This window comes from Bos grunniens, chromosome 7 (assembly GCF_055505025.1).
Source record: "Bos grunniens cultivar Pamir isolate PY7600 chromosome 7, Bosgru_T2T1.0, whole genome shotgun sequence".
Classification (NCBI taxonomy): domain Eukaryota; kingdom Metazoa; phylum Chordata; class Mammalia; order Artiodactyla; family Bovidae; genus Bos; species Bos grunniens.
Window position 1 is genome coordinate 53,311,793 of NC_141171.1, and position 19,314 is coordinate 53,331,106.

General features: G+C 46.8%; 1 protein-coding gene across 13 annotated transcripts in view; it reads left to right on the forward strand.

The window, feature by feature from the left end:
- The window catches only part of LOC147369572 (uncharacterized), a 545,146-nt gene that overhangs the window by 194,837 nt on the left and 330,995 nt on the right, over nt 1-19,314 (forward strand). For 11 of the 13 annotated variants that reach the window (XR_015167596.1, XR_015167591.1, XR_015167597.1 and 8 more), the window contains 2 exons: nt 8,729-8,823; nt 11,347-11,443. Coding sequence is in view for 3 of the 13 variants with exons in the window: in XM_086412164.1 (XP_086268290.1) it covers nt 8,729-8,823; nt 11,347-11,443 (192 nt within the window). In the remaining 10 variants the exon portion in view is untranslated. Of the gene's footprint in view, nt 1-5,834; nt 5,987-8,728; nt 8,824-11,346; nt 11,444-13,134; nt 13,431-19,314 lie in introns of those variants that run through there. The other 2 variants (XM_086412162.1, XR_015167598.1) reach the window with 2 other exon arrangements.

The following is a 19,314-nucleotide window of genomic DNA, read 5'->3' on the forward strand; positions in this document are numbered from 1 at the left end:
AGGGGTGTGGCCAATGTTAGTGATGTTGTGAGACTCTGCAGCAGGGCAGCAGTGCCCTGACGGATGTGAATCTGGCCCTTACCTCACAGCACCTGTTAGTCTTATCTACAGGAGAATCTGTGGTCACAGTCTCACAATCCCACTTTCTTTTTCATAGGTTCCACACAATTTTTTAAATTTATTTTTTTCTCTTAAAAAATAAAATATAGTGATGTATAATATTAAATAAGTTAAAGGTGTACAATATAGTGATTCACAATTTTTAAAAGATATACTCCATTTATAGTTATTGTAAAATACTGGCTCTGTTTTCATCTTGTACAATATATCCTTATAGCTGATTTTATATATAATCGTTTGTATCTCTTAGCCCCCTACCTATATATTGGCCCTCCATGTTTTCCTCTCACCATGGCAACCACTAGTTTATTCTCTGTATCTGTGAGTCTGCCTCTTTTCTATTATATTCAATAGTTTGTTGTACATTTTGGATTCCATATATAAGTGATAATATACAATATTTGTCTTACTCTCTCTGACTTACTTCATTTAGCATAATACCCTCTGAGTCCATCTCCTCTGAGCTGCCAACTCCTTTGAGTTGCCACAAATGGCAAAATTCCATTCCTTTTTGTGGCTGAGTAATATTCCATTGAGTTAGACAAGGCTGTGGTCCATGTGATCAGATTGGCTAGTTTTCTGTGATTATGGTTTCAGTGTGTCTGCCCTCTGATGCCCTCTCGCAACACCTACCATCTCACTTGGGTTTCTCTTACCATGGACGTGGGGTATCTCTTCACAGCTGCTCCAGCAAAGTGCAGCTGCTGCTCCTTACCTTGGATGAAGTCGCCCCTCCTGACCTTGAATGTGGAGTAGTTCCTCTCGGCCCTCCTGCGCCCGCGCAGCTGCCGCTCCTTGGACGTGGGGTTGCTCCTCTCAAACTAAGCAGTGCCTTGTGGGGCCAACCAAGATGGAGGGGTCATGGTAGAGATGTCTGACAAAATGTGGTCCACTGGAGAAGGGAATGGCAAACCACTTCAGTATTCTTGCCTTGAGAACCCCGTGAACAGTATGAAAAGGCAAAATGATAGGATACTGAAGAGGTGGCAAGAATACAATGAAGAACTGTACAAAAAAGATCTTCATGACCCAGATAATCACGATGGTGTGATCACTCACCTAGAGCAAGACATCCTGGAATGTGAAGTCAAGTGGGCCTTAAAAAGCATCACTACGAACAAAGCAAAATGATAGGATACTGAAAGAGGAACTCCTAGGTCGGTAGGTGCCCAATATGCTACTGGAGATCAGTGGAGAAATAACTCCAGAAAGAATGAAGGGATGGAGCCAAAGCAAAAGCAATACCCAGTTGTGGATGTGACTGGTGATACAAGCAAGGTCCGATGCTGTAAAGAGCAATATTGCATAGGAACCTGGAATGTCAGGTCCATGAATCAAGGCAAATTGGAAGTGGTCAAACAAGAGATGGCAAGAGTGAATGTCGACATTCTAGGAATCAGCGAACTAAAATGGACTGGGATGGGTGAATTTAACTCAGATGACCATTATATCTACTACTGCGGGCAGGAATCCCTCAGAAGAAATGGAGTAGCCATCATGGTCAACAAAAGAGTCCAAAATGCAGTACTTGGATGCAGTCTCAAAAACGACAGAATGATGTCTGTTCACTTCCAAGGCAAAGCATTCAATATCACGGTGATCCAAGCCTATGCCCCAACCAGTAATGCTGAAGAAGCTGATGTTGAACGGTTCTATGAAGACCTACAAGACCTTTTAGAACTAGCACCCAAAAAAGATGTCCTTTTCATTATAGGGGACTGGAATGCAAAAGTAGGATGTCAAGAAACACCTGGAATAACAGGGAAATTTGGCCTTGGAGTATGGAATGAAGCAGGGCAAAAGCTAATAGAGTTTTGCCAAGAGAACGCACTGGTCATAGCAAACACCGTCTTCCAACAACACAAGAGAAGACTCTACACATGGACATCACCAGATGGTCAACACCAAAATCAGACTGATTATATTCTTTGCAGCCAAAGATGGAGAAGCTGTATAAAGTCAGCAAAAACAAGACCGGGAGCTGACTGTGGCTCAGATCATGAACTCCTTATTGCCAAATTCAGACTGAAATTGAAGAAAGTAGGGAAAACCACTAGACCATTCAGGTATGACCTAATTCAAATCCCTTATGATTATACAGTGGAAGTGAGAAATAGATTTAAGGAGCTAGATCTGATAGACAGAGCGCCTGATGAACTATGGATGGAGGTTCGTGACACTGTACAGGAGACAGGGATCAAGACCATCCCCATGGAAAAGAAATGCAAAAAAGCAAAATGGCTGTCTGGGGAGGCCTTACAAATATCTGTGAAAAGAAGAGAAGCGAAAAGCAAAAGAGAAAAGGAAAGATATAAGCATCTGAATGCAGAGTTCCAAAGAATAGCAAGAAGAGATAAGAAAGCCTTCCTCAGCGACCAATGCAAAGAAACAGAGGAAAACAACAGAGTGGGAAAGACTAGAGATCTCTTCAAGAAAATTAGAGATACCAAGGGAATATTTCAGGCAAAGATGGGCTCGATAAAGGACAGAAATGGTGTGGACCCAACAGAAGCAGAAGACATTAAGAAGAGGTGGCAGGAATACACAGAAGAACTGTACAAAAAAGATCTTCATGACCCAGATAATCATGATGGTGTGATCACTCACCTAGAGCCAGACATCCTGGAATATGAAGTCAAGTGGGCCTTAGAAAGTATCACTACGAACAAAGCTAGTGGAGGTGATGGAATTCCAGTAGAGCTATTTCAAATCCTGAAAGATAATGCTGTTCATGAAAGTGCTGCACTCAATATGCCAGCAAATTTGGAAAACTTAGCAGTGGCCACAGGACTGGAAGAGGTCAGTTTTCATTCCAATCCCAAAGAAAGGCAATGCCAAAGAATGCTGAAACAATTGCACTCATCTCACACGCTAGTAAAGTAATGCTCACAATGCTCCCAGCCAGGCTTCAGCAATACGTGAACCGTGAACTTCCAGATGTTCAAGCTGGTTTTAGAAGAGGCAGTGGAACCAGAGATCAAATTGACAACATCTACTGGATCATCAAAAACGCAAGAGAGCTCCAGAAAAACATCTATTTCTACTTTATTGACTATCCCAAAGCCTTTGACTGTGTGGATCACAATAAACTGTGGAAAATTCTGAAAGAGATGGGAATACCAGACCACCTGACCTGCCTCTTGAGAAATTTGTATGCAGGTCAGGAAGCAACAGTTAGAACTGGACATGGAACAACAGACTGGTTCCAAATAGGAAAAGGAGTACGTCAAGGCTGTATATTGTCACCCTGCTTATTTAACTTATATGCAGAGTACATCATGAGAAACGCTGGGCTGGAAGAAGCACAAGCTGGAATGAAGATTGCCGGGAGAAATATCAATAATCTCAGATATGCAGATGACACCACCCTCATGGCAGAAAGTGAAGAGGAACTAAAAAGCCTCTTGATGAAAGTGAAAGAGGAAAGAAAAAGTTGGCTTAAAGCTTAACATTCAGAAAACTTAGATCATGGCATCCGGTCCCATCACTTCATGGGAAATAGATGGGGAAACAGTGGAAACGGTGTCAGACTTTATTTTTGGGGGCTTCAAAATCACTTCAGACGGTGATTGCATCCATGAAATTTAAGATGCTTACTCCTTGGAAGGAAAGTTATGAGCAACCTAGATAGCATATTAAAAAGCGAGATATTACTTTGCCAACAAAGGTCCGTCTAGTCAAGGCTATGGTTTTTCCAGTGGACATGTATGGATGTGAAAGTTAGACTGTGAAGAAAGCTGAGCCCTGAAGCATTGATGCTTTTGAACTGTGGTGTTGGAGAAGACTCTTGAGAGTCCCTTGGACTGCAGGGAGATCCAACCAGTCCATCCTAAAGGAGACCGGTCCTGGGTGTTCATTGGAAGGACTGATGCTGAGGCTGAAACTCCAGTCCTTTGGCCACCTCATGAGATTTGACTCATTGGAAAAGACCCTGATGCTGGGAGGGATGGGGGGCAGGAGGAGAAGGCGATGACAGAGGATGAAATTGCTGGATGGCATCACTGACTCGATACACATGAGTTTGGGTGAACTCCAGGAGTTGGTGATGGATAGGGAGGCTGGGCATGCTGCGATTCATGGGGTCGCAAAGAGTCGGACACGACCAAGCGACTGAACTGTACTGATATATATCATATCTAATTTATCTGTTGATGAACACAAGTTGTTTCCACATCTTGGCAGTAATAAATAATGCTGCTATTGGGGTGCATGTATATTTTCTAATTTGTGATTTTGTATTTTTCAGATCTATACCCAGGAGTGACAGTGAAATTCCTAGGTCATATGTTAGATAGTTTTAGGGTTTCCCAGATGGTGCTAGTGGTAAAGAATCTGCCTCCCAAAGCAGGAGACATAAGAGACTGTGAGTTTGATCCCTGGGTTGGGAAGATCCCTGGAGCAGGGCATGGCAACTCACTTAGGTATTCTTGCCTGGAGAATCCCATGAAAGAGGAACCTGGGGGGCTATAGTCCATGGGGTTGCAGAGTCAGACATGACCGAAGTGACTTAAGACACACATGCACACGCATGGTAATTCTATTTTTTGTTTTTTTGAGAAACTGTGTTCCACAGTGGCTGCACCAATTTACATTCACACCAACAGTGTATGAAGGTTCCCTTTTCTCTCAGAATCGTGCTTTCTTAGTGTTTTGCTCCACCTGTGTGAATTTATGCCTTTTCGGTCTCACATAAGTAGCTTGATGTTGTTTCCCTCCCCTGTGATCAAAATGACAAGGCCTCTTTATATCTTTACAGATCACAGGTCAATATAGTGAATTAGTCTATGAGCCCTGGTATCATTGCCTGCACTGGGCTGCCAACCCTACCACTTATTATGTGTGACTCTGGGCCTCAGTTTTCCAGTCTGGAAACGGTACCAACCTCATAGATTAATCAAAACAAAGTATATACAGCAAAGTGCTGCAGGTTTGATATTATTCTTACCTGTTTTCCTCTTTTTAAGTTAAAGGCTCTGGTGGAAGGAGACTAATTCAGCCTCACCACTTTTCTTCCCTCTAACACACAGCAAGGGCATAAGGATTAGGGAGCAATACCAGGAAGTCCGCTTTGCCAAAATATGTGCCCACATGAAACTGTGGGAAAGGGAGGGGAGGAGGTTGGGGAGTGATCATTAACTGACCATCCTGGGATGCAGAAGTTTCAGTGCTAAGACCTGGACAAGTCCTCAGCAACCTGGGTGGTTGGTCACCCTAAGTAGCATGATGGTACTAGGTGACAGCATCTGGTAAAATTTCCGAAGCAAGACAGAACCAGAATCTGGAATATTTGAGAAGGGTTTCTATTCCTTTAATTGTTGCCTGTGTGCTAAGTGGCTTCAGTCGTGTTCGACTCTTTGTGACCCTGTGGACTGTAGCCTGCCAAGCTCCTCTGTCCATGGGGTTCTCCAGGCAGGAATACTGAACTGGGTTGCCACGTCCTCTGCCAGCGAATCTTCCTGATCTAGGGACTGAACCCATGTCTCCTATGGCTCCTGCACTGCAGCCGGATTCTTTACCACTGAGCCGCTGGGGAGGCCTCATTCCTTTAATTGCTGGGCAAAACCATTTGGAAGTTCCTGCCACCTGAACTTAAACGTGCTGCCACTAACGAGTCCCACCTGTGCTGGGGGGTGGGGTGGGAGAGAGAAGTGCTTCCGGGAGACAGGGACAGACCCATTCAGTAGCTCCCAGATTCCATGCGCGAGACGGGGATGAGTGTCCTGGAGTGATGGCTGTGTGGAATCCGCGTTTTCCAGTCCTGGCCGGTTTTCTGCTCTCGTGAAGCCTTCTTTCTTGGCGGGAAAAGGGGTCCGCAGCCCGTAGTGGACGACTGAGGGGATGAGGGTTGGTTCCCTCTTTCACCCAGGTACCTTCCGATTTTCTGGGTCTCTGTATGAACAGTACCCGCAAGACAGAGCGAGCTAAGCGAGGGGAAAGTGGCTGCGCCTAGGCTGCAGGCCAGTGCACAGGGTGGTCAGTAGTTGCTGTTTCCTCTTTCAGCCCTTTCAAAGCATTTTTAAATCGGATTAGCTTTTTGACAAACACTTGAAGGTTTGCTCTCCTCTGAGAGGCTGAAAGGGCTGAGGAAGAGCCTTCATCTGTTTACTTTTTTCCTTTATGTGGAAACTTACTTGGGCCTGTTCTACAACCAGCTCCCCTCCCCGCCCTCCAAGCTAGCCGCTGGAACTCACCAGCCACTAGGGCGTGGGCCTCCCTGCGTGGCTTTCTGGCCTAATGAGCTCTCCTTCCTCCCAGGCTCGCTGCTTTGAGCAGTAGAGCGCAATAGGGCTCGGGCAGCTCACTCTGCTCCTCGCTGGCCTTCTAATTTTGTGGGGAGCGGAGAAGTGAGCTGAGAGGGGCTGGCCTGTGGAATCCATCACCCTCTTGCAGGGCAGCCAACAGAAATGGCGTCTTTGGCGGGGGCTGGGCGTAGAGGGGCAGAGAAAGTCAGGAAGATGGGGACAAAGCTGGGCTTGGTTTTATTTATTTATTTTTTTAATTTGTTTTATTTTTATTTTATTATTGGAGTAATTGCCCTGGCTCAAAAAGATCCCCTGGAGGAGGGCATGGCAACCCATCCCAGTATTCTTGCATGGAAAATCCCATGGACAGAGGAGCCTGGCAGCTACAATCCATAGGGTCTCAAAGAGTCAGACAAGACTGAAGCAACTTAGCAGGCGCACATGATTGCTTTTACAATGTTGTGTTAGTTTCTGCTGTACAGTGAAGTGAATCAGCTATAAGTACACTAGATGGATTCCCTCTTGAGCCTCCCTCCCGCATCCCCCCATCCCGCTGCTCTAGGTCATCACACAGCACTGAGCTGAGCTCCCTGTGCTACACAGCAGCTTCCTACTAGCTAGCCATTTTATGCACCGTAGTATATATATGTCAATCCAGCTCTCCCAATTTGTTCCACCCTCCCCTTCCACTCCTATGTCTGCACGTTCATTCTTTGGGCTTGGTTTTAGAGAGCAGAGAGCTGATCCCAAGAGGGCTCCTCTTCCTCTTCCCCTTAAAAAAAATTTTTTTTGACTGTTTTGTGTGGCATGTGGGATAGAGCAAGGAGAGAATAATGGAGATGGTTTCTATGAGCAAGGCCCATCTAGGGGGGTGATTTTAAGGCAGAAATTTATATCATGTGAAGGAGCCAGAATTTCAAACACCCAGAAGAACGTGGTCTGGGTAGGGGCAACAGCAAGTGCAAAGTCCCTGGGACATATTGAGGAACAGCAGGGAGGAGGTAGCACGCCAGGGTAGAGCACACAGGGTCTTGTTGGTTGTGATAAGAAGGGGTGTGCAGGAAGGAAGGATAATTTGGAGCACATGCCAAGATGCATGAGGGAACGCGGGTCAGGGAGGGCAGAAAGGAGTGTTTCTGAAATCCTAGGTGTATGATGTGGGAAAAACATAGGTGGCTGTGGGGCCAGAGTAGAGGAACCTGGAGGGCCAGAGAGGGAGGGGCAGATCAAGCAGATCCTTTGCCATCTCAGTCAGGGTTTCTCAGTCATTTAAATGAGAGCTCTGCCCTTGTAAAAATTGGGTAATTCAGGGAGGAAGCCCTCTTCACTTAATTTGAAGGAGAACTACAGAAGCTGGGAAGAAGGGTTGGTGGGACTGGCCTCGCCCAGTCGGCTCCCCTTCCTATAAATAGCGCTCTCGCTGTCTTGGAAAGGCATTGGTAGGATTGTAGCAGCTACTGGGGAACCTCCTTCCTGTTGGAATGCGCTGGCCTTGGCTGCGCGTGTTCATCTGCGCCTGTGTCGTCCCTGGAAGCAGGACATGAGGGCGCAGGAGAAGTGCAGACCAGTGAGCCCACTCATTTTACCTTCCTGGGTGGCCCACTTCCTGAAGGAGGAAATGGCGACTCACTCCAGTATTCTTGCCTGGAGAATCCAATGGATAGAGGAGCCTAGCGGGCTACAGTTCATGGGGTTGCAAAGAGTCGGACACAACTGAGCAACTGAGCACGTGGCCTACTTCCTCGGGGGGTCCTGGCTTCCCTTTGGCAGGTCATCAGCTAAGAAATCTGCGGAAGTTATTGGGGAGGCTTAGAGCAAATCTTTTGTGCCAGAGGGGTTGGTGGTGTGGTGTGGAGGGGTGGGGGCTCCTTGGCTAAACCAGGATGCACTTTGCTAGCCGTGAGCCCTGCTGAGCACCTGAGGTTTTAGGGGAGAGGGGGAAATGGGATTGGGCGGCCAGGGTAATTTGGCCATATGTGAGTTAAAAAACAGATGAAAACCCACAGAGTAACCAGACATTCTTCTCTTAGCATGCAAGATCCTGCCTAATATTGGAAGAGGAAGGAGTATTTTTCTTGCTTTTTAGACATTACATCCTGTGAGGGGAAGATTTGGAACAGATGGGGGCCAGGGGACCCCATTGTATTTGCTTGTTTCCCCCTCCCTTCCTCCCACAACCAGAAGTGTTTCTTTTTTTAGCTAGTGAAGTTGACTCAGGAAAAAAAATTTAAGTCCTATAAAGTAGGAAAGTGAGATATAAAGGGTCAGGAATAAAAATCCACAAAATTCCAGAAAGAATTTACTTTACCTTGTAAGGCCTTCTTCTATGTCTAAAGACAGATAATTACCTCAAAATTTCATTTTAGGTTTAATGGCTGCTCCAGTGACATCTGCATTAATGAGGGGGAAAAGAAAAAGGATCCCTCATTGATGGAGAAAGAGTCCCCCTGGGTAGTGAAAGGTAAGGCATGTTTCTGAAATCCCACACAGTGTGGGAACAACAAAGTGGGTAATGTCTTATGGGAGCTGTTTAAGTATTTGCATGGCTTTCACCACCACTTGTGTTCTGCAGGACGGGTTGCCTGAGAGCAGACCATAGGAGAGGTGATGTAAAGTGGGCCATGATGGATTTGATTGGCTGCCAGGGGAGGGTCCCTAGTAGAGTGATGTCTCTGGCATGGCTGCAGGCAGCTGGACAGCTGGTAGGATGTTAGCCCCCAAACCGCAGCTGGTCCTTGATGCTCATGAAAGTCCAGAGCAGGACTCGTCTTCTTCTGGAGAATGGAATGGGGCTCTGCCAGTGGGGTTGGATGGCGGTAGGCAGCTGGGGTGAGGCAGCTGAACTGCTTGGCCACCGTTGTATCTGACTCCCAAAGGGACTGTGGGCTGATTGCATGTGAAAAGAAGGCAGGCGGGAAAGAGAGCAGCCTTTGTGTTTCCTTCTGTCCTTCCTTTCTAGCTCATTGAAGCCTGTGTTGGACTGGTCTTTTCCTTCTTGGGAGAGGATTTTGTGCTCTGGGGTCTGCTGGAAGAGATGGATTACTATCTCATGATATGGAGAGCCATGTCTGGGGGCAGAAGGGGCTAGGAAGTTGGGTTCCTCCTCATCCGGTGAGATACATGCAAGCTTCTGCCAGAAAAGCACAGCTTAAAAAAGTCACATGACAAGAGAGAAATAAAGCCTAGTGCCTAGGTAGGATGGGTTCCCTCGTCTTGATCCTCAATCTTCTGAAACAAGACGTTATAACTAGATACAGTGCAGTAGGAATGCTAGGTTCACCTTCCCTCTGTTGTTAAAATCCCCAGGTGTTACCTGGTTGTTGGAAAGGATGCTGGAAGCACAGCAGGCATTGCCTGAGTACTGTTACCTCCTGGGCACTGCATTTAGGACTTCAGGGGACATGTTAGTGAAGGAAGTAAAGGGCCCATTCCCACAGAACCCAAATGAAAATGTAAGGGCATTTCACTCTATAGTGGCATCACCAGGGTCAGGCAGGCATCCACAGGAGAGACCAGATGAGTTCATTTTGCAGAAGAAATTGAGCACCCACTCTTCAGGAGGCCCTGTGGGTGCCTGCAGTGGAGGACAGAACACACCCAGCCCCCACCTCCTTAGAGCTGCTGTCTGCTCAGGTAGATGGACTTGTAAGACATCCTTGAGCTACAGACTGTGAGCAGTGCTGCAGCAGAGCACCTGAAGGGTGCTGTGGGCCCTTCATGAAGATTTGGGGAACAGAGAATATTGTTCAAGTTAATACACGGGAAGAAGAGCTAACAATAGCGTGATAATTCTTAGCTGGCCTGGTAAGGTCCTCTGGTTCTGACATTGTTTTTTATGTACCCTCTTTTAACTCTGAAAAGTACTCAGTTAAGATGGTGAATTGCATGGCACCCTACTATGTGCCGAGCAGTGCTGCAAGAGCCTCCTCTTCAGCATTGTGCTGGCTCATAGTGAGTACTCAAAACTGAGCAATTTGCTAGTCACTTACCTCAAGTCAAAGCCTTACAGTGGCTTTAATCAGAATGACATTGATTGTTGATTAAACAAGAAATCTGGAGACTGCGTTGGATCCAGTGGTTAAGATTTTGCTCCCCAATGCAGGGGGTGTGGATTCCAACACTGGTTGAGGAGCTAGGGTCCCACATGCCTTATGGCCAAAAAACCAAAACATAAAACATAGAAGCAATATTGTAATGAATTCAATAAGAACTTTAAAAATGGCCTACATCAAAAAAATCTTAAAAAAAATAACCAACCAACAAATCTGGGATTGGTGGGCCTAAGGTTGGCAGTGGCTGGCCAGTGACCAAAAGGACGAAGATTCTTCCTGCTCTGAATTTCTCATGACGTTCAGCCTTCCTGAATTTCTCATTTTGCAAGAACGTGTTGTATTTGTGCTGAGAGGAAGGGTTTGACAAGCTCATTTGTCTGCTCTCAAGTGCTCCCAACACTCTACAGCAGCGTTTGTCTTTGTCTCTTCAGCTGGCCAAAGCACATCTACCAACCTTCTCCGTTGGACGCAGTTACCTTTTGTTTTCAAGACCTAGGGCAAGAGGTGTGAAGTATTTCTTTGGGACCTGAACTGTGTTAGTCTTCAAAGCAGATGTTGAGGGTTATGGATGATGCTGTGTGACTCTGAGGGATGGGGTGCCAATGTGTTGTTTAACTTGTACCTGTGGTCTGTGATCAATGGGACCCTCCTGCCCGTTGGGGCCCTGAGCAGGGGGTTCTCTTGCCTGGTTCTAAAAGACTAGTGTCGTATTTTCCAAGAGTCCTCTGTAGATTTCCTCTTACATTGCATTGGCCAGAATTAATCACGGGCAAAAAGAAGGCAGGTTTCTATAAGTTATACCAATCATGATGGGTTCACTGGAATGAGCATGTGGCCCCTGAACAGATTTGGGGTTCTGTTAGGAAGGAGCGGAGATGGTTTGGTACCTAACCAATGACGTCCTCTCAATTATCACTCCTCCTTTCCTGAAGGGTTAAAAGCACACACCCGTGAAGTGGGGAGACCGTGGCTGGAACCCAGGGAACCCGAGTGTACTGGCACCCTCTCCACTGCTGATTGCTGTGGCTGGTGAGTCGGCTAGCTCTGCTGGGGAGTGAGGACGTAAACGGGGTGGAAGGGGCGCTGGGCAGAGGAAGCGGGCTGTGCAGAAGCCTGGAGGGAGGCCAGAGACGGTGTGGTCTGGCTGAGGATTGAGGTATATTGAGAGAACCTTGGTCTATCCTTTGAGAGGCGGCCTTGAGGGATGGGGCTGCTGGGTGCAAACAGAAGGGGCAAGACTGGGAACAGGCCGGGCTGGGAGGCTGTTGAGATTCCAGTAGTGGGGAGAGAGCAGTAACTGAAACAGGGGAGAGAATATATGTAATCAAGAGACACTTAGAGAACAGAACTGATAGGATTTCTATATCAGAGAGAAGGAGGAAGAAGAGCCAAGGTTGAAACCTGAGTTTGTGACTTGGAAATGGATTAATGGATGTGCCAGTCACATATGGAAAATAGGAGGTGATGCCAGGGGTGAGGGAGGTTGGGAATATGAGTCCACTCTTTCCTGGTTTAGTTTGATTTTGGACATGTTGAGTTCAAGGAGGTAACAGTGGAGCTGCCTTGTATTCATTAGAATCTGAAGCTCAGGAGAGAAATGTAGAGAGATGAGGACTTCTTCCTCATGTAGACCCTATGGTTTCCACTGAGGGTGAGCATGGACTGTGTCCATGGAGAGTCCGGGACAGAGAGTCAGGATCCCAGTGTATATGGAGGAGGAGCCAACTGTGAAGAAGCTGCCTCCAATAGAGTAAGCCAGGAAATTTGGTGTCACTGAAGCCAAGCCAAGAGAGCTTTAAGATGGAGAGAAAGATGGCACTTGAGAATTGAATGCCGAGAAGGTCACTGATGATTGTAGCAAGAGCAGTGTCCTTGAGTTCAGGAGGAGACGGCCAGGGAGTGGGGAGTTGACTGGACATGGGGAGGTGAGGAAGTCGAGGGAAGGTGATACATCATTCAAAGTATCTGAACACGGAGGGAAGGGTAATAGTATGGGAGGATCCAGGGAAGGTTTAACAAACTGGGGAAGACTGGAGCATGTTGAACTGCAGGAGAAAAGTAGACCTCTGGGAGACCAGAAGTTGAAGATGCAGAGAGGAGAAGGGGAATACATGGTACAAAAAACTGAGTAGGCAGGAGTGCGTTGGATCCAGGGCTGAGGCGGAGACTGTCTGCGTGGGTGAGGAAGCAGCTGTGGAGAGTGTAGTACGGAGAGGCTGATACTTGTTTCCTCTGTAAAGTAGCTGGAAGAGAGGCCCAGGTAGGTCCCATGCAGTATCTGGGACATACTTTCATTAAAAAATACTCATGGTATATCTGAAATTCAAGGTTAACCCATTTTATCTGGCAGTCCCTTCTGGGACTGGCAAAGGATGTAGCTGGTCCTGCTGGGAAGACATAGGACCCAGTGTATATGGGTAGCAAGTGGTGTCGCAGGCAGGCTCCAAGGAGCTTGCTCTGTGAAGTGTCAGAGCAGGGGAGGTGGTGGGTGTGGAGGTGGGATTTGCTGTGGCTCTTACTGGGAGGCTCTGGAAAGGTCTCCAGCAGGACCCAGCCTCTTGTGTGTTGGTGTGGAGAAGGCAGAGGGTGTGGGGTGTCTGAATTAGACAGTTAGCCATCTCACTTGGGTGAAACACAAAGGTTTCATCACCCTTGTCTGTGAGGCCCTGCCCTCCTTCCCACCTCATCTCCTGTCCTCTCCATGATTGTGATCCCTGCAGCCTCTGGGCAGCTTGCTGTTCCTCAAACACCCCAAGCCCATTTAGATCTCAGGCCTCTGCTCCGGTGATTCCTTCTGTCTGGAATGTGGTAAGGTGTCTGCCTTGCCTGCTGTGCGTCCCTCGGAGGCTCTTCCTGATCCTTTATTGCAGGGGCACCACCCCCTCCATGTGCCAGCCTGCTCTGTTTAGATTCATGTCATTTCTTACTTCCTGATGAACTGTGTGTGTTTATCCATTTTTGGTTTCTTACCATTAAAATGAAAGTGCCACGAGAATAAAGTAAAAATGTTATTTTGCTCTTGGATGTAACCCATGTTCCTGGGTACATATAGGAAATTTACGCATTTGGGGTATGGGGTGTGTGTGTGTTGGGGGGGGTGTATCAATGATCAGCAATAAAAGGAGTGAACTACTTGACACGTGCACCGACATAGATGAATCTCAAGTGTGTTCTAAGTGAAAGAAAGTGAGTCAAGTTGCTCAGTTGTGTCCGACTCTTTGCGATCCCATGGACTGTATCCTACCAGGCTCCTCCATCCATGGAATTTTCCAGGCAATAGTACTGGAGTGGGTTGCTCCCAGACTTAAAAGGCTGCACATTAAAGAACTTTATGATATTCTGGAAATATAACTTCATGGTACTCAGGTACAAGGCTTCAGAGCAAATCAGTGGTTGCTAGGGGCTGGGAGTGGGGGATATGGAAATGTTCTATATCCTGATTGTGGTGGTGGTCACACATAGCTGTGTGCATTCACTAACATTGGTAGAACTCTTTACTAAAAAGGGTGAATCTTACTATATGTAACTCATACCTCAAATGTGAGTTTAAAAAAATGCATTCTCACTTAGATTGTTGTTGTAGTCTGAATGTAGACTAATAATTCATTTTGCCTTGGTGGCAAAGTAACCCCAGCTTGATGGTGTCATTCATGCCTACCACTGCCAGTGAATGCCTGTGCCAAGAAACTAACGTGTTCTTAAAGTGGGAGAGATTCATTAAGGTGGAACTGTTTTTTTTCCTTTCCAGCAGCTCCCACTCCCTTCTAGGAAGAGAATACCTTTTCCGTGTGACTGGAAGGCACTCCTTTGCCCTGTGTCCCTAGGAGTAGGCTGTTGAATGTAGCCAGTTGAGTCCTTCCCGGCACTTCTCTCCCAGAGCTCTTGGGGAAGATGATGTACTTTTGCTGGGATTGATAGGGTATAAATATAAGCCTGTTGGCAAATATCTTTTTTATTGAAAAATTTCTTCCACTCAAGGCAATTTATTGGTTCTGTTGGTGAATATCTTGGTCATTAAATGGAGAAAGTCAGACAAATAGAGCCCTGATGTTTGAACACCTAGATCCAGTCATGCCTGAAGCTATATGTGTGCTCCGGACAACCCAGTAACGTGAGCTAATGAATTCCATTTTTCTCCACTTAAGCCATCCCATGTCAACTTTGGTGGCTTCTATTAATCATGGCTGAGTGATTTCTGACTCATATGTTGAAAATAAGAAGTTCTTGATCTATGAACTCTTCCGGTCGGTGGTGGCTTATTAGTTCTGTGTTCCTTACCAGGACCTCCTGTTGTAAAACAACTCATGCACATGGTTACTGTGGTGCCTGGCCATAGTGACCGTTTCAGTCAGTGTGCTTCCCCTCACAGAATTATTAGGTGGCTTGGGATGTCATCTGGCCAGGTTGCCCCTGGTTAAGTCAGGCTGCCTTGCTGTCTACTGATGATACACTAGGATTTGAAATTCTCTGAGTCCCAGCCCTTGCTGGGTATTATTGAGATTTTAGGAACTTGCTAATTGACATGTGGGGAAAGCTCTCTCATTTTTATTTTAATTATGTCCTTTTTCTTGTTACCAGTAAGGAGTCTCATTCTGCCCCCTCGCCCCTAGAATTAAGTTATTGCATGATTTTGTGAATTGCTCAGGTCCTTCATTCATTTTCCAGTTGAGGTTCTTGTATTTTTCTTACTGACTTATGAGGACTCTGTTTACAGTGAGATTATTAGCCCTTTGTGGGAACTGATACATTTCTAAGAGCGTGGTGAAATCCCTTAATAACGGATCTTTTATCAAGGTCAAGGCAGAAGTCTTGATTCTGGTGGGAGTGGGGTAGAATCTGATAATGTCCACCAGCTTCCCCACACATAAATCCAGAACAGAGTGTGTCTCCGTATGTTATAATGTCTCAGTGCAGCCAGGCTGTACTGTTATTTCACAGACAGTTATCCTTAGCCCAGAGATGGGGAAATGGCTCAACCGGGCAGAGCTGGCTACAGACAGAGCTGAGGCTCCCCATGTGTGCTCAGATGACCACTTTGCATCACTTGGAATGTCTCCATCTCTTCCCCCAGGTTTCCAGACCCTCCCTGGAGGCAGTGGGGCCTAGATGATGTATGTTTTAATTTTTATTTATTTATTTTTTTGATGTATGTTTTTATACTAGCCACTCTACTAGAAGACAAAATCTGTTTGAAAACCTGTGTTACGGGTTTTTCCAGAATTGGTAACTTTTTGGAATCCACCTGTTCTCCTTGCCCTCAGCACTTAATGTTTAGATTTCTCAGTCTGCAGCTTCCTTTGTATCATGCGTTCACTGGGTCCAAAAGACCCCCCCACCTGACTTGAGGCAGGCTCCCCAAGAGTGGTCCCTCCTCATGCATTTCTTCAGGTCACTAAGGATGTGGACTCTCTCCCTCTCTCAAAGGTTTTTTCATTTAAATATGTGCATACATTTTTTTCTTCTGCTGCTCTTTCTTCCTAAAAGAATGAAGTTAGAGGCTTTGGTTGCTAAATTTAGCTCTTGCTGACGCACTGGCCTTCGGCAGCAGTCTCCTCCTGTCTCCGTGTTTCTCTTAGTCTCGCTTTGGGTAGACGAACACCATCACATCCTACATAATGTTTAGCTCTGAGGCATTTCCAGATGGGGAATGCATTTCTGTTTTTTCGTGTTCTCTGCGTGCATAGACGGCTGGGAAGTGGTGGGCTGGCAGCCAGCCTGAGAGAGGCAAAGATCCATAGGGCAGGGAAGCAGCTCCTTGGTTGTTGGAGGTTTGCTCGTGCTGAGCAGAAGAGAAAGGTTACTTGCAGGAGATCTGGGATGGGATTTGACTGAGACATGACTGGAGAATTTTCAGGAAGGGAGGCCCTCCTACTTGAAGCAAGCCTTAGGGTAGTTAAAGAAAAAATTATTTTGATGCTTGTTAGAATAATAAAGAATGTTTTATTCAGGGGTATTGCAGTAGGGGTACTGCAGTATCAGGTTGAACTCTGAACACAACGACAGGTGGGGATTTAGCCCCAAGCAGCAGGATGAAGGCCTCAGTGGATGGAAAATTACTAAGAGGAGGCATCCAGGGTAGGGGATGCTTACTAAACTGATCTAACAGAATTCTTGCTAAAGGCAGGCCAAGGACTGACACATCAAAGGTGGGAGATTGTCTCTGAACTGACTTAGCAGGATTCTTGCGAAGACTGGGCTATGTAGGCCTGCCTAGGAAGGCCAAGGTCAGGGCCCTTTGAGAAGAGGGCTCTGGGCTCAGAGAAGCCAGCAAAAGTTTGATCAAGGGGAGAGTCTTTGTCGCCCATCCTCTTGTTCAAGGACAGAGGGTGCATTCTTCTTTTGAACGGTGTAAGTTCGTTTCTTGCTCAGTTACCCTTCGTTCATGCAGGACCAGCTGAACCATCTGTTGGCCTCATGCAGTGGAGAGTGTTTGCTGGATAGTGTGAACTGTCAGGCATTTAAATGAGAGAGTTCACGATCTGCTGTGGTGATGAGTCTTTTGAAGTTTTTATCACATTGTAGTCTGGCTTCAGCTTGTGAGACTTCTTTAGATCTGGAGGGGAAGGTCAGCCACCACCAGCTTGGACTTCCGATAAGGAACTGGGTGGTCAGGTTGTAGTTCTCAAGGAATCCATGCCAGGAGGGTGGGAAAAAGTGGGAAACTAGAAGAATGGAGAATTTGGTGAGGACAGAAATGTCTAAGATGGCAGGATCCAATCCAATTTATAGGGGGGTAACAAAGTAAAAATTGCAATTTACCAAGAGGTGAAAACTATGTCAGTGACAAAGAGCAGGACCAGAATTGGATACCCATAAGGGTGTGCTGACGACTGAGCTACGTCATTTTCACTTTTCACTTTCATGCACTGGAGAAGGAAATGGCGACCCACTCGAGTGTTCTTGCCTGGAGAATCCCAGGGACGGGGGAGCCTGGTGGGCTGCCGTCTGTGGGGTTGCACAGCGTCAGACATGACTGAAGTGACTTAGCAGCACGGGTGTGCTGTAGTTTTTTACTGAAACATAGCATTTCTCTCTACCGTGTTGCTGGTCACTGGGTGGGTGTGTTAATGTCAACCTTGAAGTGGCCTGGGGTCAGGCAGGCTGGGGTCAAATCCCTGAACCAGATGAGAGATGTCAAGCAAGTTGGTTGCCTTCCTAGTTGTCTGTTTCCTGGGTTACGAAATAGGATGCAATGATGAGCTAACATTTATTGAGTGTTTCTCACGGGCCAGGTACTGCTGTAAGCATTTGACGTGTTTCACCTCTTTGACTAATAACTGAAGGCAGGTAAATGACCATCTCTTTTATAGAAAAGTAAACTGAGACTTTAATAAATCATATAACTTGTCCACAGATGATGCTGACCTGCACGGAGAGTTTGGGGCTCATGTACTTAAAGTGGGTTGAGTACTTGCTAGGTGCTGGCAGAGCCCCTGTCTTCTGTCTTCCTGGAGCAGTTCTCCTGTGAAGCAGAGGGAGCCTCTGACCCAGCCTTCGGTGGCCCCTGGGCAGGACCCAGCTGGTGGAAGTGGGGAAAGTGTGTCTGTCGGGCCCAGAGCTCATGCTCTCTGATCTGCTGTGCACCATCAGTGACCAAGGAGGCTGACCCAAGCTAGGGGAGAACCCGTGTGGGCACCCAGAGGCACTGGCGAAATAGTGGGTAATGGCATGGCCTTTTAAATCAGACAAACCAGGGTTTCAGATTCCTAGCTCTGACACTTCTTAACTGTGTGTTCATGAAAAGTGAGTTAACCTTTCTGACCCTTGGTTTCCCCTCTAGATTGAGGGGTCATGACTATGAAGCAGAGTGTGGGGAGGATGTGAGACAAAGTCTGTACATGAGTAGCCAATGCGGACTTAACTGGTGGCTCAGGGGTAAAGAACCCACCTATCAGTGCAGGAGATGCAGGTTCCATCCCTGATCTGGGAAGGTCCCCTGGAGAAGGAAATGGCAACCCCATCTAGTATTCTTGCCTGGAGAATCCCATGGACAGCAAAGCCTGGTGGGCTACAGTCCATGGGGTTGCAAAGACTTGGACACGACTGAGTGACTAAACCACAACAAGAAGCATCTAATACATGGTGGCTGTTTGGTTGTGTAGGACTTGTGGAGCCCTTTCTGATCTTTAGGAAGGGCAGACTCTGGAGGGCAAGCTTCTCAGATACAGGAGAGACCTTGGGTTTAACTTACTTCTTGGGATGTTTCCCTGGGAGCTGTTTATCAGAAGTTTGGAAGGATGATGGGGAAGACTAGGGCTGGCTATGGCACTCCTAGAGTGATTCGCCTCCACTCTTCTTGGGGATGGCCCAGCAGAAGAGGTCAGTAGTATGTGGTAAGGATTAAATGCCCATGTACATGACACTCTTAGCCTCGTGCTTTACGGGTGAGGAGTCCCCAGTTTCTAACTGTGGCTCATTAATTTGATTCCGCACTGTTTTAGATTCAGAGTTCACAGCGATGAACCAAGTCCCCATGCCCACGGAGATCCCATCCTAGTGGAGAAGGTGCACAATAAAAAAGCAGGCAGATAGATTTGAATGCAGTATTGGTGAGTGCAGAATAATACAGCAGCAGAAGGGGACAGAAATCTTTTTGGAGTGACCAGGAAGGTGACATGTGAGCAGAAACCCTAGTGAAGCAAGGGTGCCAATCATGGGAATGTTGGGGGAGGGGGGCACATCCCAGGCAGAGGCCGCAGGGTGGGGCTGGTATAGTGGGAAGGCCCCCAGGAGGGGGAGCGGCGGGGAGAGATAGGTGGGAAATGAGACCAGGCTGGAAACTACCAGATAACATCAGCCTTAAATGAGTTGAATGTTTTAGACATTCATTGTTTCCAGATCTTCCCAGGCAGGTTTAGCCCTCCTTCCCTGTCTTGTGTGTGCACAGCCATTGTAGTAGA